Source organism: Harmonia axyridis, chromosome 2 (assembly GCF_914767665.1).
Source record: "Harmonia axyridis chromosome 2, icHarAxyr1.1, whole genome shotgun sequence".
NCBI classification, from domain to species: Eukaryota; Metazoa; Arthropoda; class Insecta; order Coleoptera; family Coccinellidae; genus Harmonia; species Harmonia axyridis.
The window spans coordinates 58,286,967-58,310,516 of record NC_059502.1 but is presented as its reverse complement, the minus strand read 5'-3'; the positions used below and the strand labels follow the sequence as shown (position 1 = coordinate 58,310,516).

At 34.4% G+C, this 23,550-nt stretch overlaps 1 protein-coding gene across 1 annotated transcript in view; it reads left to right on the top strand.

The window, feature by feature from the left end:
• LOC123672793 overlaps nt 1-23,550 on the top strand; it is a 33,406-nt gene that overhangs the window by 2,447 nt on the left and 7,409 nt on the right. The window contains exons 2-4 of the mRNA XM_045607083.1: nt 16,545-16,731; nt 19,287-19,510; nt 21,514-21,555. Of these exons, the coding sequence (XP_045463039.1) occupies nt 16,545-16,731; nt 19,287-19,510; nt 21,514-21,555 (453 nt within the window). The remainder of the gene's footprint in view (nt 1-16,544; nt 16,732-19,286; nt 19,511-21,513; nt 21,556-23,550) is intronic.

The window sequence follows — 23,550 nt, the reverse complement described above, 5'->3', positions numbered from 1 at the left end:
AATTTCGATACGAGCATTTCTCTCTGAAATATCGAACTTTGAATTGAAAAGGACCTTTTTGTCTTTAACCACCAATATCTCACCCCCACAGAAAGATCGGTACACATTTTTGACTCATCCTGTAGGTAATTATACTCTGTAAGAAAAAATTCTAGTGAATGTAATTATCCAGTGAACTAATGTGGATTTAATAGAAGTGATAAGATATAGAGAGCAGGAAAGCTAAGGTCTTACCAGCTTGCGTGAGGCAATCATCTTGAAAAGCCATAATAATGTGGCAACAATACCACCATAATGTTTTACCTCACGCTCAGCTCCTAATTCGTGGATTTGCGAATTAAAATAGCTACACGAATTTTCCTGTTCTCAATTGTGATGGTTTTTCCTTAGAAGTTTGCCACCATATTTCGAAAGATCATTTTTAGTCCTTTATACAGAGTGGCCACTTTTTAAATGGAATTGTATTTTAACTTTTAAACCATAAGAGTTAGAAGGTCGGTTAAATGGAGAAAAAGTTGCATGCATAGAAGCTTTGTCAAGCAGTTCAAACAATTCGAGATTATCAGGGCCGGTTATTGAGATATCATAAGAAATGTAAATTTTGTCATTTTGATTTTTCTTTTTTTCCCCACTTTATTTCGAATATTATCGAAAAATGTTACAGTAATTATTTATTCGACAGTAAATTATCCTCAATTTGACGTAATCAGATTTCGTATCCAACATTTCGTACCCACCCTCAACCTCATTTTTTTCAATACGGACCTGCATATTTTATGACATTTTTCGAAATAACTTCTAACGCTGAATTCAACGTCAGTAAAAGTTGATTTTCAGGTGATTTTGACCCTTATCCAATTTTCTTTGGGTCGGATCTGTATTACATTTAGCTACCTTTAGTTTAATTAACAACATGCAATACATTTCGATAAGAAAATCAACTCACCCATCTTGAACTAAATGGAACATATCAGAATCACAGCAAGAAACCAGTAATAATTATTTACATATATCAATTCATAATAATTTAACGAAGGAAAAATCAAATGATTATTCGAAAGTAAATGAAAATTAATGAAGTAAGTGTTCGAAATGTCCACCATTTGGTAACATGCATTTCACGGTTCTGGAACCCATACTTCTTATACATTTGCTTGTTTCTTCTCCTTGAATACCTTTCCATACATTCTCAAACTTCTCGCGAGGAATCACTATTGTTGGATTTGTCATTTGTTCCATTGAAACAAATTACTGAATCGAACTTTATTTTGAGATCATTACGATATAATTTTTGCAACGCTTGGTATTCAAATTTGAAATCATTCTATTCGCGTCTCTTGACTATTTTATAAACAGTAGTTTTTGATAAATTCCATTCACTGGTCACAGTTCTCGATTTTTTTCTGGGTTCTATTGAATATGGTTCAGAAAATTGATATCGTTGATAGACTTGTTTTTTCTTACATACACACCAGTAAATTTGGATAACAGTCAAAATCACCTGAAAAGCAACTTTGAATGACATTGTATGATATATCGTTGAATCCAGCGTTAAAAGTTATTTCGAAAAGTGTTATATGCAGGTCCGTATTGAAAAAAATGAGGTTGAGGGTGGCCCAGAGAGTACGAAACGTTGGATACGAAATCTGATTACGTCAAATTGAGGATAATTTACTGTCGAATAAAAAATTCCTGTAACATTTTTTGATAATATTCGAAAAAATTTGGGAAAAAAAGAAAAATTAAAATTGACAAAATTTACTTGTTTTATGATATCTCAATAACCGGCCCTGATAATCTCGATTTGTTTGGACTGCTTGACAATGCTTCTATGCAAGCAACTTTTTCTCCATTTGACCGACCTTCTAACTCTTATGGTTTTAAAGTTACCAATACAATCCCATTAAAAAAGTGGCCACTCTGTATAACTTGAATTGCATTTTGAGTACCTACAAGAAGCAGTAAATGAACTAACCAATAAAGTATGATCGTATTTTAGTTCCTTTAATATTATTCGATCAATAAATGTACCTTTTTTTCAACTATTCTGCTGTTGTGAAAAAATTGTGTATCAGATGGAGAAAAATAGCAGTGATATGGAAGTTATAAATCAATATGCTCAATTTGTTAGCACTTGTTACAAAACTATCAACATGTTTGAGTTTTTAGTTTTTACGATTTGGTTTTAGTTACCTTCCTGTTTAGTGTAACCGGATATAAAGCAGCAGAGCATGAAATAAACTTGGCTCTAATACTATATACGCGTAAATCTATTTTACGTGAGAAATAACCGCCAACAATGTAGATACGTACAGTAATAGTTTATTATTCAATTCAAGAGTCGAATTTTCAAGGATAATTTCATTCAATGTTAGACAAAATTCTTCCTCCAATTCATCATACCGTTTATGTTATTTGATTTCATCATCTGTGATTGTCCATGGAATGTGCTGCTTCCACAGCTGTGGGTTCTAAAAATAAATGGATGCTTCCAGCGTTCTGTGTTGAAATTTATCAGAAATTGAAGGATTTTCATCTATTTCGATTCGAGAATTCTGAATCGAATTGGCTCAATGATTAAAAGTTTTCATATGTTCAACTTTTTTGTGAGAATCTTTTGTTATTTATGGAGAAGCTGTCGTTCTTTGACAATGTATAACATTATTTTGGGCGATTTCGAGTTTCAAAGGTTATATAGGTATACCAGGGGATTTTGCAAGTTAAATCAGTCAAAAATCTCGAAAAGGTAACATTTTATGGAAAAAGTTTTGTTCCATCAAATATTCACCATTTTCAAATGATAATGAGAGTATATGTACTGAAAACAAACAGTTCAGAAGAAAAGTCCGAATTTCATGTGAATGATTGTTAGAACGAGTACTTTAAGGTCGTTCAGACGGAAAATTCAAACTCGAATACAGAGCCGTCTGTGACAATTCGGTTAAAAGTGTTACAAATTTTTTTGTATTTTTTGCCGTTGAATACCTACGATCTGCAATGAAAAACAGGGGTTTTAACCATACAAAGTTGACCCCATACGCCCCACAAGGGGGAATTAAATGGAAGCTGTTCTAGCAAGTGGACTTCCCCCTCAAAACCATCAACCTTTTATTCGAAACATTTTTTCGTAAGATGTTTCCTTTTCTAGATTTTTGACTTATTCAACTCGAGAAAAAAATAACAAAATATACACTGCGCAAAAAAAATAACGCACATTCTGAAAATCTCAATTTTAATGAAAGTTAACTCTACATTGACTTTATAACTTATTTTTTATGTTCTCTCGGGAAGGTTTTGAACGAAACAAGACACATTAAATGGAAGAAAAATTCAGGATTTCACCGAATCTTATGTGAAAGAAGAGAAATAAACAATTTTCAAAATACTGGAATGCTGATAAGTGATTTAATACTTGGTAGTTCCACCCCTTGTGTTAATTACAGCTCGGCAACGACGGTTCATACTCAAAATGAGTGATCTCTAAATGTTCTGATCTAATCCTTCCCAGATTTCTCTGAGTTGGATTCCTAAGTCATTAAGAGTAGCTGGATGATTTTCTGAACTTCTCAGCCTTCTATTGAGGTTGTCCCAAACCTGTTCAATCGGATTGAGATCTGGACTTCTTGCTGGCCATTCCATTCGAGAGACTTCAACCTCTTCAAGGTACTCCTGGACGATGCGCGCGATGGGGTCTGGCATTATCGTCCATAAAAATGAAATTTTCACCAATGTATGGGGCAAATGGCACTACATGCTCTTCAAGAATGTTCCTTATATACCTATCAGCATTCATAGCTCCATTATCAACGACCACTAGGTCAGTGTGAGCAGTCAAAGACATTCCACCCCATACCATAATCGATCCTCCCCGAAACCAGTAGTATTCAGGAAATTACACTCAGCATATCTTTCATATGGACGTCTTTATACAAGGTAACGTCGATCACAATGGTAGAGGTAGAATCTAGACTCATCTGTGAAGAGAACTCTTTCCCAATCAGCCTCATCCCAATGGATATGCTCTCTCGCAAAATCCAAACGCGCCCTTCGATGGGCTGGGGTAAGAGATGGGCCTCTTGCCGCGACACGAGGCCTTAAATCATATCCTCTGAGGCGATTTCTTATTGTCTGAATGCTAATTTGCACCCCATGAGTTTGCTCAAGCTGATTTTGAAGGAGGCGAGCGGTTGCAAACCGTTGTCTCAACGTAGAAACTCAAGTAACGTTCTTGAATGGCAGTTGTTACCCGTGTCCTGGTCTTCGGACATTCATACCTGTCTCCCTGAATCGCTGCAACATTCTGGACACACTTGTATGGGAAACTCCAAACCTTTCTGCAATTCTTGTGTATGCCCACCCTTCTTCTCGCAAAACTACCGCTTGGACACATTCCTCTTGGGTCAAATTGCGTGTTTCGCGTTGCATAGCGATCGTGTGTAGAAAATCAAACGAAAGAAAAACTATTGAGCACTAGAATTGATCGAGAACAACTGATTGCAGAATGGAGTCAATACATTCAAAATCTGATAATCTCATCTTTTTTTATTCCTGCTGGGAAAAAACATCTGTACTGAAAAAAAAATGTTGAAAGTGGATAACATATGCATACATTATTCTGATAAAAATAATTATCATTGAGGACACCTTCAGTTGTAGAATAAATTTGAGATTTCCATAATGTGCGTTAATTTTTTCGCGCAGTGTAGAATTCAATGGAAATAGGTAGTGATCGTTATTGAATTTCATCACTATATAACCGTTTTTGTGTACACTTTCAGAATGCGATCATACTTTCAACTGGGAAAAATAATTATTGTATACTTAAGATATCTCAGATTTCAATATGACACAAATATCCACTTTATGTTGAATTTTTAATGATAATAAGCTGGATGCAATATTTTAAAATATCCCCTCCTGTTATTGAGAAATACGTCTGCTAGTTCTTAGAAAAACTTATTCGTCAATAAACCCCAGATTCAAGGTAAATTATGGCTCATTCGAATCTAGCACAAAAACGCTCATAGGCATCTTTATGACGCAACGGTTAATTAAAATTTTCCAAAACCTTCCAATGTGAAGGTAGTATTTTGTTCCTATACTGAAAGATGATATCACTGAAGTATGAGTAAACGATGAATAACACTCAAAATACTGCAAAAATCAATGGAAACGATAGTAATAATAACAACAACAAAGCGACACAAGGTAGGGTTATATCCATACACATAAATATCATAGTCAATGGTTATATCAGACAAAAGAATGTTATACTACGTATGTCGGTATGTCTAAGATTAAGAATACATGTATTTCTTATACCTATCATAGTTATTGGTTACACTGACGTTATTCGCTGTGATTGGTGTTCCAAATAACATGACTGATTGTTGTATTTCATTCTCATATTTCATTGTTGATCTTATTATTCTCAATGTTCAAAATCGAAGCAGAGTTATTTTCAGAAGCCATTCATTTCATTATATTCTAAGATCATTGGTTTTTGGAATATTGATAAGTACTGTCATCTAACCTAAGAATAGATTCAACATCAGACAACAAAAATTAGATATATTATTCAAATATTTTCAATTGATATTGAATATAAAACTTGGTATTTCACATTTGTTCTTCGAATAATGATAAATTTTTTCTCTATAATGATGAAATAAAAAATATAAAACAGGTCATCTTATATATATATTAAGGCTTATGTCTTTTTATCTCGTGCTTCTTCAATATATACATTTCCATTGCATTTTTACTGATAACTAACGGATGTTGTCATGAAACAATAAATGTCATGTTATCAGTAGTATAAATATTGCCTGGTAATTGGTGCTTTCGAAAATATTGAACTAACTTTGTCATACACAAAAAATTCTTTCGAAATTTAGATGTAAATATAATCAAGATATTGATGCAAATATACCACCGAAAATAGAGATTAGGGAATGTATAAATTAAATACGACTTTTAGGCAATTTTTTAGATGAGTCGATATTTTCCAAGTGTTGTAAACGAAATCATAGTTGATTGCTTGATTTGTAACAGATTTTTGTCAGAGAATTCATAGGAGTTTAACACAAAGAAGCAACTAAAATTAAACGAATAGGAATATTTCATTGCTACGCATGGAATGGAAACAAGGCATATTTGCTCAATTTCCGGAACAATAAATGGGAAAAATCGTTTTCAACAATTCACCGAAATATGAAAATTAGCAAAAAATAGTGATGAAACTACGTCACTGTAATCAATTTCACCTCGAATAGTTAAAAAGAAAACACTAGTTTTGTAGTCAATTTTTTTGGTTTGTGGTGCATTTTCGGAAGTTTTTAGAAAAAATCAATTTCACTTTCTGATACGTTCTAGAAGCTTGAAATTATGAATCACCTTGTATGGAACACCTGTGGCCTTGATTTATCCAATAGCCAACTGTATGTATGTAGGTATGGTGGTCTGAACGAATTCGTAGGTCGATTTTTCTAGAATCTAGAGCTTGAAATGATGTCATAAATATACTGGCAATGACGAATTATCGCTTCGTTGATCACCCTGTTCTCTATTCCATGGTTGAATAGGAAAAATGTATTATTCATTCCATCAAATGACCTGCTCGATATTTATTATGCCAAGTCTGTTTCTGAATATGCTCAGTCTCTGCTTCTAAAAGAAAACACGTCGATAAGACCAATCAGACGATATATAGGACGATAGAATGAGGAAAGTACTGACTTGAAGTCAGGAGCTCTAGAGCGCTCGTCATTCATGCAAAAATTGCGCTCTCAGAGATCACATAATTGTAAACAGTCGATTGGTTTTCAACTCAGAGTAATAAACATAGATAGAGGGAGCATATGTCATTTTCAGTAAGCAAATTGTGTCCCCAACATGAACTATCAAAAACATATAAGTATAAGTAATACCATATTTCACTCAATTCGCGAGTTTCTCCACAAAGAACGCACTTCTTATGTCCCATAGTGAATCAACGTTTCACATTAACTCAAAATATATTGAAATAAATGCCTAAATATATCAGAAATTCAGAAAACAAACTTCAATAATGAATATTCTGCTTATTATAATTCGACAATTAGGAAAAATATCGGATTCCAAATATTCAAATTTGTATATTTAATCGAAAATCCCTCAAATAAATATATTTCATTCAATATAATATACATTCATAACGATATAGTAAAATTGTGGATTTGAAAATATATCACAATCCGACAACGTAATCTGACCATGTTAGGGACCCTTCTCATACAGGTGTGTTCAAAATCACAGGCTTCAACGAGACATAATAAAATGAAAAATGTTTTTTGTTTGATGTATTTCATGTACCGGGTTTTTACCATAATTTGACCCCCCCTTTAACTTTGTTACTAGAAGAGGTACAAAAAAATGTTTTTTACAAAAGTTTCACGAAATTTACTAGTGTTTTCTAAAATGATTTCACAAAACGAAATATATACAGAGTGGGCAACATATTGATATCAACTTCATTTTTTCAAATGGAACACCCTGTATATTTTTCTATATTTGACTAGCTCTTTTTCCCCTGACTTCGAATATATACATATGTTTGGTCTATCTCTCTTATTCTGAGTACCACAGAGTTTCAAATTTTAAGAACTACCTGGCATGCTCAGTAATCAGTTTTCAAGCGGTAGGCTGCAATAACTCAAAAACCCCTTTTTTGAGTTATCTCGTTGGCACCGATATATATACATACGCTTCTCACTATAAATTGGAATTGGATGATTTGGATGCAACTCTATATGAATATTCTCCCCTTGTAGCTTTCTTATTCTTATTGTTCTTCACATAAAGTGGAAATATTTCAAATTTTTCCGTTTCTATAGTGTATATTCGATGAATAGTTTCATTAAATGACAAACGTATGTCATATATGCCAACTCAAAAAGTGCATTTTGAATTATCGCAGCTTTTCACTCGAAAACTGATCACTAAACATGCCAGGTAGTTCTTAAAATTTGAAACTCTGTGGTACTCAGAATAAGAGAGATAGACCAAACATATGTTATATATTCGAAATCAGAGGAAAAAGAGCTAGTCAAATATAGAAAAATATACAGGGTGTTCCATTTGAAAAAATGAAGTTGATATCAATATGTTGCCCACTCTGTATATATTTCGTTTTGTGAAATCATTTTAGAAAACACTAGTAAATTTCGTGAAACTTTTGTAAAAAACATTTTTTTGTACACCTTCTAGTAACAAAGTTAAAGGGGAGGTCAAATTATGGTGAAAAACCCGGTACATATTTCAATTGAACGTATGATACAAGAGCACAGATAAAAACCCAAGCAGAAAATTTGTCTCCCCGTAAAGGTGTAGTTATAATAATAAATCATTAGAAACTGATACATCTGTACATTTGATAAATTCATGAAAAAATTAGCGTGGAAAATATTCCACATCCATTCACATTTCAAGATAGTATTTCGTGGGCTCAAACTAGTTTTATATATATGTTGCACCTTTCCGCATCTCATATTATTGTGCAACATCTTCACCTAGACAATTTGAAAAAATGCAAATTGAGAAGAAATTTGCTAAGTAGTTTGATTCAATAGGCCGCAAATAACTAAATAAGGGTTACCAAACCAATAGTAATGTCAATGATGAAAAAAATATTAGAGATAATATAATAAATTGGCATCTATCTTTATCATTCGATTTTCCATGAAAACCCGCAAAATAATTGACATTTTAGTCACCATCATATATTCTGTTTTTCTCATTCGGTTTTGATCTCTATACTTTTAATCATATCAAGCCACACTTTCTATTAAAAATGTTTTTTTTTTCATTTTTCTAAAGGTTTATTAGTGAATAAAGATCTGCGGAATTTGAAAGTTCTAAGCTTCAGTGAATTTTTAACCACGACAATGTTATGTTGACCTAGCTAGATGTTTCGGAAAAGATTGGCAGATTTCCTGCAACATTCGAATTACCATCAGTGTTCGAAAATTGTACTTCAAAGAAGAGAGTCTTTTTATAGCCAACATCGTTTCGCTCAACTTGAACAGTGTGACATCGATTCAAATTATGATGGAAAATATAATCCCATTTCGTTCTCTGATAATTCCCATCTGTGTTCTTTATCGCTTATAATGTATTATTAACGTAACTGATATGGAATTTCAAGAAATTCCATTCTCGTGGTCTCCATCTACTTCTCGGGTTTGCTAGCGATTATAAACGGGTCTATGTATCTCCTAAATAAATTTGAAACTCTATCATCAGTACCATCATTTGAGGATCAGAAACTGATCTTTATTCGACGTCTAATTTCCTGCCAAAAATTTCAAATACCTAAGTATCATTGACACGTTTAAAAAATATCGAGTAACAAGTCATCTAAAAACTATTCAGTCGAGTAATATTTATAAACGTATTCTAAGTACGATGAGAATAATGAAGTGTTGGCAATATTTTTTTTAGTTTGCTATTTTTAGTTATGCCGTGTTTCGAATTTCAATCGGTCACTTTCAACTTCTACTCGTATTTATAGACTTTCCGAATTAGAATAAAAGAAACAACGTAAATATTTCAAATACAATGATATTTCGATAAACTCATGCAGAATCGATTCTGCTTTTGCTAAAGGATCTGGAAGAGTGGAAGCTAACAGTGCAAATCATTAGGCCACTAGAATGCCGAAACTAAAGGGTGTTTTTTTTTAGAGCTATAGAACTTTAAATTGCAATAAAACAACGATGGATTATTCGATTGACATGAATTTTAATTATCCGCAAGATAATCTTGTGGCATTATTATTATTCGATTGACATGAATTTTAATTATCCGCAAGATAATCTTGTGGCATTACAGTTCAAATATGATTTCTGGCATATGACCTCCACGGCTGGCTCGGATGTAGTCCAATCTGGACGTCCAATTTTCGATGACTTTTTCCAACATTTGTGGCCGTATATCGGCAATAACACGGCGAATGTTGTCTTCCAAATGGTCAAGAGTTTGTGGCTTATCCGCATAGACCAATGACTTTACATAGCCCCACAGAAAGTAGTCTAGCGGTGTTAAATCACAAGATCTTGGGGTCCAATTCACAGGTCCAAAACGTGAAATTAGGCGGTCACCAAACGTGTCTTCCAATAAATCGATTGTGGCACGGGCTGTGTGACATGTTGCGCCGTCTTGTTGGAACCACAGCTCCTGGACATCTTGATTGTTCAATTCAGGAATGAAAAAGTTTGTAATCATGGTTCTATACTGATCACCATTGACTGTAACGTTCTGGCCATCATCGTTTTTGAAGAAGTACGGATCAATGATTCCACCAGCCCATAAAGCGCACCAAACAGTCAGTTTTTCTCGATGTGACGGTGTTTCGACATAGACTTGAGGATTAGCTTCACTCCAAATGCGGCAGTTTTGTTTGTTGACGTAGTCATTCAACCAGAAGTGATAAAAGATAAAATGGACGTAGTGTGCGATACGTATTCCGCACAGAACCATTATTTTCGAAATAAAATTGCACTATTTGCAAGCGTTGTTCAGGCGTGAGTCTATTCATGATGAATTGCCAAACCAAACTGAGAATAAATCACTTGACAGCTGTTAAATCGGTTGCCATTTGAACAGTAATGCCAACTTAAAGTTATATACCTCGAAAAAAAACCACCTGTTAGTAGATCCGAAAACGCAATAACTCTCGAAAAAACTTAGAATCTTGAAATTTTCAGGGTAGGTTCGGATTTCGAATAAGATATGCCATCAACGATGAAAAAAAGTTAAGGTTTCAGCATCATTATAGATATATGGATACATTGAACAAGCAAACAAACAAGCATATATCCTTTTTATGGAATTCGCACATTTGCAGTCCTCGATAACTTCACGAATTCCATCTTCAAGGTCTTGAATCGATTGTGGAGCTTTGGCATAGACCTTATATTTCACGTGGCTCCAGAAAAAATTCTAAAGGTGTTAAATCACAAGATCTGGTTGGCCAATTGTGGTCACCTCTTCTAGAAATAACAAGGATAGGAAACTTTTCTTGTAAAATTGCGATTATTTCGTTGCTTGCGTGCTACATCCTGCCAAAAAAATTATTAATCATAGGCCGAGATTGACGAGGAATTGACAAACCCAGTATGATTAAATAATTGCATAAAATTCGTTCCAAATTATTAATCCTCATCTCTAGGTCAGAATATAATTATTGATTGATTCTGAACCTAAAAATTCAAGAATCATATTGAAAAGGAATTTATAACAGCGAAAGGTTCATTCAGTCCTGGGCCGTAGATTTCAAACTTTATATTCGATATTTACTAGTCGGAAATAATAAACCTTGGCCTGAAATTAGCTTTTCTCCGATCTAGAGCACACCCTTTAGATGGCTTTTGATAGCTTCCTCTTCTCACAAAAGGCCCCATATTGTCTGGCGCCTTGGCACTTACATCGAGGTCTCTATTGATTTCAAATCTTCTTGGCCTATATTGCATCATATTTCGCCACAAGTGTTAAGAAAATGCTACCAAATTCAATTTCTGAAAAATGGACGATATAAAATTTGATGCATTTGTTGCTATAATAATAATGAGTACCTACAATATTTTCTTACCACAATGTAGTAGCTATTTCAGATTCGGATTAACGAATTTTCGAAAATTCCATTTGAATTTCAGAAGGAATAATCTAATATAATTTATTATCGATATTTCAAGTTTTATATTAGTATGTTTCATCTCTTCTCTCATACATATTGAGATATCTCCTGATAAAGGAGGATATAATGAACTACAGAGCACCACAGATTTAGTAAACGAATATTTATCGAAATCTCAAAGAATGATTCACTTTTAATATGGTTTTGATGTTTTTCTTGAACGATTATCTATAAAGCTTAATTATTGATAATTCATTCCTGTAATGGGCTTTATTGAATTGAAGATTGAAGATGATTTGAAAATTAGTTCTTTCACCTTCATTATCTTCTCATTGTTTAAAAATGATATAACTAATTTTTTTCTACAAACTGTATGTTAAAATCGGATTTATATACAGGGTGTTTCCAAATTAGAAACATAGGAGGACGTGTTAGTATGACTCATTTGCTGTCTTTTGTATCATATTTAGTAATAACCAAAATCAACAGTTTACGAGATATTTGAGTTCTTGTGATTTTTAAAAGATTTCTCACCTCCCTTCGTTTTTCGTCAATTTTTTTCTACGTTGACCAAATTTGATTATAATTTTGGATTATTTTCGTGGCTAGCGAGAAGTCCGGATCTTATCTCGGATCTTATACCTTTAGAATAGACGAAGCAGCGATCACATTGAGAGTAAATTTCAGGCGGAAAGTGACAACTGAAGAAATAAGAAAGAGGGCACGTACTAGTATAAAGAATGGTGGAAGTCATTTCAAATATAATTTATGAATTTTCTTCTGAAATTTCGATTTTAATTGTAATAGATTCATTACTTCCCTTTCTGCTTCTTTCCCCTTTCAAATCGAAATCTTCTGAAACAAAATTGGTGCCTGTTTCTAACTAAAACTTTTTTAAATATTTTCAATAGCTCAGTGCTAAATAAAGTTTATTTATTTTATTTATTTTCCAAAAAAGTTTCGTCAGGAGAAGGAATTTGGCAAGTTTTTAAAATAATTTTGTCATACATAAATTGTGGAATTCGAAAGTTGCAGGCAAATTTATATTAGTTTACTATCCTTTTCTTCATATACCAACTTTCAAATCATACTTATTCTTATTCAACATGTAATATTGCATAGTTTGGCTTCTTCATACATATCATATCCTTTTTTGATGAAAATAATTCAAAATTTAATTCAAACCAGGTCAACGTAGAAAAAATTGAGGAAAAATGCAGTACAAGGTGAGAATTTTTTTTTAAAAACACAAGAATTCAAGTATCTCGGAAACTGTTGATTTACTGTTATCAATAAATATGGCTTAATCGACAGCAAATGAATGATACTAACACCTCTATCAAGGTTTACGTCTAATTTGGAAACTCCCTGTATAATCATCATTCCAAAAATATCACATCTTTGAAGTCAATACAGAAATGATCACATCTCGTATATTGCTGAAACGAATTTTGTAGGATCAAGAAATATATACCAAGTACAAGGTACAATAATGAATTGGAATTTCGTATTGGCATCTTTTCCGCTTTATAAATAGTTGGTATGTAGATATTGGGTTCAACGTTCCAAAACAAGTTATTCCCTTAGACTTCATTTTTAGAATATTAAAATGAACGTGATTTCTTTACATCAGTTGATTCCAGCCGTACCTATCGATGCAAAAAAATTCCATTTTGATCAACAAATTCTCACGCGGTCATCGAATTAATGAATTGACATAACTTTCATGTGAAAACAATTCACTTCTGATTTCGTCTCGAAGGAGAACATTTTTTTGTATTATCTCTGTAAATATTTATTTTACCTATAAGATAAAGGGTGTTTTTTTTTAGAGCTATAGAACTTCAAATTGCAATAAAACAACGATGGATTATTCGATTGACGTGAATTTTATTTATCCGCAAGATAATCTTATGGCATTACAATTTAAATATGATTTCTGGCATATGACTGCCACGGCTGGCTCGGATGTAGTCCAATCTGGACGTCCAATTTTCGATTACTTTTTCCGAAATTTGTGGCCGTATATCTGCAATAACACGGCGAATGTTGTCTTCCAAATGGTCAAGGGTTTGTGGCTTATCCGCATAGACCAATGACTTTACATAGCCCCACAGAAAGTAGTCTAGCGGTGTTAAATCACAAGATCTTTGAGGCCAATTCACAGGTCCAAAACGTGAAATTAGGCGGTCACCAAACGTGTCTTTCAATAAATCGATTGTGGCACGAGCTGTGTGACATGTTGCGCCGTCTTGTTGGAACCACAGCTCCTGGACATAATGGTTGTTCAATTCAGGAATGAAAAAGTTAGTAATCATGGCTCTATACCGATCACCATTGACAGTATCTAACGTTCTGGCCATCGTCGTTTTTGAAGAAGTACGGACCAATGATTCCACCAGCCCATAAAGCGCACCAAACAGTCAGTTTTCCTGGATGTAACGGTATTTCGAGATACACTTGAGTATTAGCTTCACTCCAAATGCGGCAGTTTTGTTTGTTGACGTAGCCATTCAACCAAAAGTGCGCTTCATCGCTAAACAAAATAAAATGGACGTAGTGCGCGATACGTATTCCGCACAGAACCATTATTTTCGAAATAAAATTGCACTATGTATTTGCAAGCTTTGTTCAGGCGTGAGTCTATTCATAATGAATTGCCAAACCAAACTGAGAATAAATCACTTGACAGCTGTTAAATCGGTCGCCATCTTGAACAGTAATGCCAACTTAAAGTTATATACCTCGAAAAAAAACACCCTTTATATTCAACAAATCGATAAAGAGTTGCATTTGTCTGAAAATTGAAATGAAAAATAAGAATAAAATATTTCATTTTTTGGGTTAATCCTGATATTTGAGGTATTGACATACATCATAAAGAGTGAGTCAAAAATGTGTACCCAGCTTTTTGGGGGTGATAATACATTGAAAGATTAGTATAGTTTAACATCATGCATTTATACACAAAATTTCAATCATTCACCGTTTAGATGCGTTATGCGGAGAATCTTTCTTTATTTTTATCAACTTTGGAAGGATATATCTCCCTTAATATGCATTTTGGGCCATGAGTCAAACTGTATTTATTTTTCACTGTACTATAACTCCCAGAAAGCTCGGTACACATTTTTGACTCTCCCTGTATCTACATTAGTAGGTAATTGCAATAAAGCCTAATCGATCAAAATCATTATGGTAAGAGACCTATAGGTTATCACCTCTTTTTCCAATACACGATATCACTGTGAATAGATGTTACTAAAAATTTCAGATATCGTGCAAGGACCTTAAAGAACAGTGGAACTTGGCAAACTTTTTTGATATGGGACATTGTCACGACAATTCCAAGAAACACGCGAAATGTAACGAATGTGTATATTTCTTCTACTAGAAGTTTGGATTCATTCCCAGGAGGTTTTTTTTTATCATTTTCCTCAATATTATTCGAATTATTCGGGAATACAATCGGATCCTTAAAATTCTATGATTCACAGTTACAGAAGAGTATAATTTTATTAATCATCATTATAGCAATACGTGGTTTTTATGATTATTTTTATCAGTAATGACCTGAAGACAGAATAATAATTAGTATATATGATTGCAATTTTCGCCGTTCTTTGAAGACCAATTAGTTTTCCTTGCACGTTTCTGAGAAACTTCCTTTAACTCTTTGGCGAATATTCAGTTTGCTTCGTATTCTATACGATGACTTTATTGAAATTCAAAAAGGATACTTCTTAGAGCTCGATGCCCATATTTGAAAGATTAAATTTCCAAGCAGGATATCCTTGAATTCGTCCAGGATTTCACAATGGACTAGTTTTCATTTTTTTTTGTTGAGGATTAATTCTAAAAATTTAAGTAAAATGAAACAAAAATGTGGAAGAATCATTGAAATATCTCTAGAAATGAAAAAGTTATGGGACTTTGAAGTTGCGCTTGGAAGAATAATTTCATAGTACGTGTAAGTGTCGTGACGTCACACACTAGACGACTGGTATTCGCAGAGTGCTTACGAATTCATTGGTGTACAATCACTTGTGCCGTTCGTGTCGTGTTTTGTTCGTTACACGATGGCTGAAATAACTTACTATATACATACATATAAGTTACTTTTTTCTCTTTTTACTTTTTACTCCTCATATAAATGTTTTGCCATTGTTAGACTTCAACAACCAGTACTCAACTACAAACTGTTTATGAAACGTTTTTTAAATAAATCATCGTTATAAGTTGAACCATGATGTAGCAAACTCACAAGTAGATACTTACTTGAAAAGTTTAACTCCTTTTATTTCTGCACTGACATAAGATGGCCTTGAAGAAAAAAACTCCATCACTGCGAATATATCTATTTTAGGCAAATTGTCACTTTGTCCTTTCACGAAGCCTTCTTCCATTATGGTGACATAAAAACAAAACTCGAGTTAAAACTATACTGTACAACTACAAACGGCGCGAGAGCCTTGGCGCGCCTAAGTATTTAAACGTAATTTATGGTGTAGCGATCACAGGCAAGTGCCGTGACGTCACAGACCAAAGACGTTCCCCGCTAAAATACGTAAATTTAAATAATCTATTTCTCAGTCATTTACTTATGGATTTTCAAAATTTTTTCACTGATTTATCAGTTTTGCTCTATATTTCAATTCTATCGTGTCAAATATAGTATTATCAACATCACTAAACCAGTCCATTGCATAAAGTCAGTTGGTACCTCTTCTTGATAACCATCAGAAATTAAAAATTTCAAGTTTCTCGAACGATTCCAAATTATTGTAAATAATAAACCAATACCGATGAGTATTTAAAATTGCGAATTTTGGAACAGAGGACATTTGTTGATTGGAAATATTTTTTACAGACTTGGAAACTGAAGATCGTCTGGAATACCAGTTCTTCCCAAATCGTTCTGGCATTACTCAATTTAGAGTAAGGGCATCAAATGATGCACACATCGCTCTGAGCCCAAGCGCTTGTGAAACTACCCCAATGTATGAAATTTTCATTGGAGGGTGGGGTAACAGCAAATCCGTCATTAGAAAGAACAGGTAAGAGACTTATAATTTCTTATAATATATACATTTTCATATAAAACGGAATTAATTCAGAAAATAAAAAAAAACAAATATTAGTCAAATAAGTATTTAATTGATTCAGTCCTTACTTGGTGGAAAATCATATTGATTTATAACCCTGATGAAGCCGCTTAGACGGCGAAACAATTGTCGTAAATAATTAAAAACTGCGGGAAGTAGTAAGTGTTTACGATTATTTTTTCACAAATTAGTCAAATAACGAAGTGAAGTTGAACTGTTACACTTTGCAATGTAACCCTGATGAAGCTGCTTAGACGGCGAAACAATTGTCGTAAATAATTAAAAACTGCGGAAAGTAGTAAGTGTTTACAATTATTTTTTACCAAATTAGTCAAATGAGTTTGAACCCCTTTTTAAGCAACTCAAAAACTTTTAACCAACAAAAAAAATCAACTTGTTAATTTGGTGTGGAATAAGTTTTTAGTTGTCACTGGGTGCATTATTCCGATAGAAAATGGTCCTCGATATGTTGCCTCATATATGTTTATCGGATTCATCTCAGGTGACATCGTCGGCCATTCCTTCTTCTTGAACATCTTTGGTATGATGTGACCTTGCATTGGGATATTCAAAACCCAAACATTTATAGCTAGTAAATTGTGAAGAAGCAACTTCTCCCAACACTTAAGAGGGGTTTATACCACGTGGCATTCTCGTGATCTGCCAAAAAAAATAGTTCCCTCTCCTCAGCGTTCTTGAGATCACACCACTTTTCAGGATAAATGAAACAATCTCAAACGTTTCTCCAATTTACCATCATTTTCTGCCTTAACCAAGAATTCAAAATACGTTTTTACATCTTTATTTTTAATTTTATAAAAACCGCATTTTCAGTCTTTGACAAGACTTTTTGTATAAAATTTTCATGTATGAATTCATAAAAAATAAATATTTGTTCGGAAAGTTATATCATGCATATATTTATTCTTTTTTCTTTTCCAAAAATATTAAGAAATAAGATTTTTCCGCAATGAAGAACTGTTTAAAATAAATAATAGTGAAAAACTCATATGAATCGATGGTCTCTAGCGCAATAAAAAGCGTTTACTAATTTTTGAACTAATCTCGGAAACGGTATAGACCCCTCTTAAGGAACACTACAGTTAATTCTTTATCCAAAAGTGGATGATTGAGTGAAGTTTTTTGCATAAGATTCGGTACAAAATCGGTTGCTATCTACCTATACAATCCTAGAAAATAAATTTCTTAAGGAAAAATCAAGTTATCGAATTTTTAAGATTTTATATCTTGGAAATTGGATGAAACATAATTCTGACATCGAAACCATGTGTTGCTACGAAGATACTGAAATCAATATTTTATACCGCAAAGTTCTAACGCTTTTAGTTTTCGAAATTTTCTAATTTCGTTTGGAATCCGACTACTTGATATTCATCAACATTTTCTCATCGATATTTTAATGTTTTCATTCATTGAAAAATTTGCAGTGCGTTATCAATTTTTTCTGTTTGATGATTTTTTTTCGACAAAGCAATATTTTAGTTTAGAGGATGTTATCTTGATATTTATATTCAAATGAATATCAAGGTTGGTACAATTTCCATTGTTGAATGATCTATTGGTTTCATCGCTGTGGTTATGTTGTGGTTTGTACTGTTTGTGAAGTGAATGCCTAAACTTATGTTTGTAGAAGATCCAGAGATTTGGAATGTTTCCAAATTATCATGTTCGAACATGCCGGTTAGATTTAACATTATTGATAGTATTTTCAACGTAACTAAGCAAATACCAAAGATTATAAAATTAATGGTTCTTTTAAACATTTGTCAGAAAAACAAATGTTTGGTGTGAAATTTTCCAACCTTGCGTTCTGTTAGATCTTCGTTTTTGAATATGTGTTTCCCGATCATAGTAGAACGTTGCGGACCTATTGAATGGCCACCGCGTTACCCAGCCTTGACCCCCTTAGACTTTTTTAGTGCGGTTATTTGAAATGAATGGTTTATATTAATAGGCCAAATATTCATTCCTGAAGCCCTTGAGTGAAGTGTTCAAAGTGTTTACACTTGTATCGTTCAGTCTCAAATGTTGAACGGAGCACAATTTTAATATTTGCGTTAAATCTCTTGTTTGGTATAATAAAGATTTTCCTCCACGAAAGTTTCGTTTTTAACTATCACAGAAAATGTGTTATTTTCTCAAGAAAATTGTTTTGTACGGTACCAATTATTTTAAACCATCAATTATGTAAGCTGCATCGTCTGATACATCAGTAACAACAAAAAATTGGTGTAGTCATTTAAAGACTGAATGACGTCATAAGTAAATTTGTATGTCATGAGTAGGTTAATTAAAAAAGAATTCAGCTATCCAAGCGTTATATGCTGAATTTTGTTCCAATTTTGTCCTTTGCCCATATACTGTATAGTCCCTCGAATTAAGATTCTGCAACACTTTCAATAACTTAAAAATTTCTTGAGAGCCTCAAAAAATTTCGACTTATGATTTATGCCAGGATAATCTCTATTATTTATGTTATTTTCCAGAACCAAACCAGACGTTGCCGAGGTACCAACACCAGGTATTTTGACTGATCAAGACCACCGTGGCTTCTGGGTGCGATGGGAAAATGGAACCATTTCTGCTGGAAATGAAGGAGAAGCTGCCCCATTCATCAGCTTCACTGATTATGAAAATGTGCCTATTGAATATGTTGGATACTGCACTGGTTGGGGTTCCCGTGGTTCTTGGGTCATCGAACAAAGAGAAGGTATGGAAAAGTTCTAAATTTTGCAATATGATATACAGTCAGTATCTCTAATAATTATGAGCAAGTTATTTCAGAAGTATTGTAACCTTTTCAACTTGATCGTCAAAGATGAAACATTATTTTTTTTAACAAATCAAATTGAGCAATATTTTGTCACTGATATAAAATTTTTAATACTCATCACTATTCAAAGTAATTCCATCGCCTTTTATGATTTACAATATTCCCTTAAAATATAGAAAATTTTCAAATTTTTTATTTCAACAATGGAAAGGTATATCCATTTTGTGGTTCCGAAAGTAAACGTAAATAAAACACATTTTCATTTAATGTTAATAAATTAGCTCATAGAATGGTTATTAAAATAAATCTGCTAAGAATCAAGTCGGTATCGTGGAAATATCTTTATTGTTCAGTCAAATCAAAACATACAAATTATCAATTTTTGGCAACAAGAGGTTTTCGTTATTAAAATAATTTTTTCTACATTCATGCAAAAAGCAAAACTTTATTGAACTATATTTAGTGGAAAAAGAAGTTCTTTATTGCACTAGTGCAATAAAGTTTTTATTGCACTCATCTGTCATTCTACTTCAACGTGCTGTCATCATGACAAACAAATATTTCAGCCTGAAGGAAATAACGATGTACAGTTACCAAGTAGGAGTACTTTAACAGCAGTAACAAATCAAGAAGTGGATTTAAAAAGTACTTCACTACGAAATATTCATATTGAAAATTGCACCAATTGTTCATTCACTTTCAACATTGAGGATAAAATTAAGGTTGAGTTAAATAGTTCGTAACGTATTAGTTCCTGTTTCAATGCAAATCGATATTAATAATAAAGTATTTAAGTTGCGCTTTTCATTTTCCTACATCTAGTGCCGCACCTAAATAAATCATTTTTTGCTTTTTGCATGAACGTAGAAACAATTTTGTATGCAACTCGTGCAAAAATTGTTTATTGCACTCGACGTATTGTCCAACTCGGCCTAACTGCCTCGTCGGACAATTTCACGTCGAGTGCAATAAACATTCACTTTTTGCACTTGTTGCATAAATAACTATGTTATATCAACATGTTAAATGATTTACGTAGTAGGCTGGAGCCAAAATTTTAACATAACTTTGTTGACAGTTATGTGAAACCATCACTTGAGTTTTTTAAATTATGTAGAACAATTTCTACAGACATTGCCAGTGGTAAAGCTATGTAGAGTTTTGGTTTCAGCATGATTATGTAAATAATAGGAAGTTATTTATCAAACAGGATTTAGGTTTTTACTGAAATTAAGTCATGGTTTCATATAACAACTGAACGAAGTAACAAGTTATTTACAATTTTGGCACCAGCCTACTACTCAAACAAAAAAATAAAAAGGAAGTTCAAATTTGCCTAGCAAAACTCGATATTTTTGTAGAGTGTGCAGATACATTACGAATTCAACAATTGTCGAATTCATAATTTTTTTTCTTTATCACCTTATGAGGAGAACCAATATGGTAGAGCTTTCCTCCTACCCTTGGGCAAAAAAAGAAATGGCGTCCATAAAAAAAATTGACTCTCTGAAATAATGGAAAACCGAAGAAATCTGACGACACCATCAGAATCTCTATTTAGAATAAAGGCTACAAACCGAATTTCGTGGAGTTATCTCTAGAAACAAATGAGTGATACAGAAAAAAAGAAAATTTCGATTTTTAGTTTTTTCGAGATATTTCGAGAACCATTGGAGATATTTTGGATCTGTTAACATCAACACACTAATCCCTAAATAATGCAACTTTTTTGTAATTTAAACCACCCTGTATCTCTAACGGTTTTCGATATCCCTGTAGTGACCCTCTAAATAGTTCTAACCCTGTATATTCTGTCGGTTTCATTAAACTATTGTGAAATTTCGATGTTTTTGTTTCACTTCGTGCATTTTGAAACATGGTTCCATTCTTAAATTTCGTCATAATCTTGAAATTTTATTGAATAATTATTTTCCTTTCAGGTGGTGGACCAATTGCTGCCGCTTATACCAGACCTCCACAAAATGCAGCTATTATTATTATTTATTATTATTATTTGAACTGGGGTCGTTTTGCTTCGGTGAGCCTTCCGGGAACTGCGACCATGCAGATCTTTTGTTCACTACCCTACTCATTCATAGAAACCCAGGGAGGTCGTCAACAACGTTAATAAAATTGACAACCTCCCTAGGGGCCTTGGCCATTACCTCTCTGGTATCCAGGACCGGCTTGCCCATGTGAATGGTTCTTAGGCCAGCCAGCTCTGGACACTTGCATATCAAGTGTTCAGAAGTTTCTACTTCCGATCCACAGAGCCTGCAAATCTCGTCTGCTGACTTACCCATACGGTACAAATGATGTTTGTACCGACAGTGCCCCGTCAGCAGTCCCACCATCACCCGAAGCTCCGCTCGTGACAGCTTCAGGAGTTTTCTGGTGTAAGTAGGTGAAATCTTCACGAATTTCTTTGCCTGAGCAAGTCTAGGAGTGTTAGTCCAGTGGATTGTCCTACTGTTCAACTCCCATAGCTGGACCGCAGCCTTGTATTGGTCTTTTCCTATCCCACAGAAAGGCTCAGGTCCAGCAGGTCTTAGCCTAGATGCACTTTTTGCAAGCTCGTCCGCTCTCTCATTTCCTTCAACACCACAGTGCCCTGGTACCCATAGTAGAGTCACCTTGTTTCCTCTGGCCAGTTGCTTTATGGTGTTACGGCACTCCCAAGTCAGCAGAGACCCCTGACAACACGATTCCAGGGATCTCAGCGTGGCTTGGCTGTCCGTGGTGATGTAGATATGCGCCCCTTTGAGGTTCATTTTGAGACACTCCTGGGCGCATACATAAACAGCCATTATCTCGGCTTGTAGAATCGAGGGCTCACTTCCCAGGGCTTTAGAGATCCTCAGTCTAGGTCCATATATCCCAATGCCGGTGCCCCTCTCTGTTTTTGATCCATCTGTAAACCATATGGATGACTTTTTGTCTAGACGATTTATGAAACTTATTGCACTATGACGGTCATTTATAACCGTTTCAAAGGGCGTTTCAAAATCGTAGGTGGTTGGCATAATATCTGATGGTTTTGCGAGGAGGTTTGAATCTAGTTGATTCAGTATCCTCATATGTCCAACCCAGTTCCCAGGAAGGAGCTTTCCATTGTGGGAAATCCTTATTGCTTCGAGCAGGCTACATTTCCTTACATGTAGGTGTAAGGGAGGCAAGTCTAGTATGACCTCCAGCGCTGCCGTAGGAGCTGTGCGCATAGCTCCTGTGACACCAATGCACGCCAGCCTTTGCATTTTCTGCAACCTGATGCGTGTGGTGACCTCCTCGGTTTTTGTCCACCATGCTAGAGATGCATAGGTGACAATAGGGCGTACCACCGCTGTGTATAACCACAGTACCATTTTCGGTTTCACTCCCCATGTCTTTCCAAAGAGTCTTTTGCATGCCCACATAGCCGCCGTGGCTCTGGAAAGAGTCTTATCTATATGTTTCCCCCAGTTCAGTTTACTGTCCAGGGTAACACCTAGATATTTACACTCACTAGAGAAGTGCAGAGTCTGACCATTTAAGACCAGAGCTCTGAGGTCGAGATTCCTTCTTCTAGTGAACGGGATTATTGATGTTTTTGAGGGGTTGACAGTAAGCCCCTCTTCCCCGCACCAATTTTCAATAGTTTTGAGAGCAAGTTGCATTCGGCTACTTATTGGGCCCACATGCTTGCCTCTAACCGTCACCACTATGTCGTCGGCGTAAGCCTGGACGTTAAATCCGCCTGTTGTAAGCCTCTCCAAGAGGCCATCCATGACCAAGCTCCACAGCAGGGGTGATAGAACCCCTCCCTGAGGGCATCCCCTGCACGTCAGCACAGTCACTTCGGTTTCTCCCAGATAGGCTGTAACGGTTCGTCCTTTCAACATAGCTGATATCCACTTAACAGTGGAGGGTTCTATCCCTTTCCTTTTGGCTGCATTGCATATGGAGGTATGTAGGGTATTGTCAAAGGCCCCTCCGATATC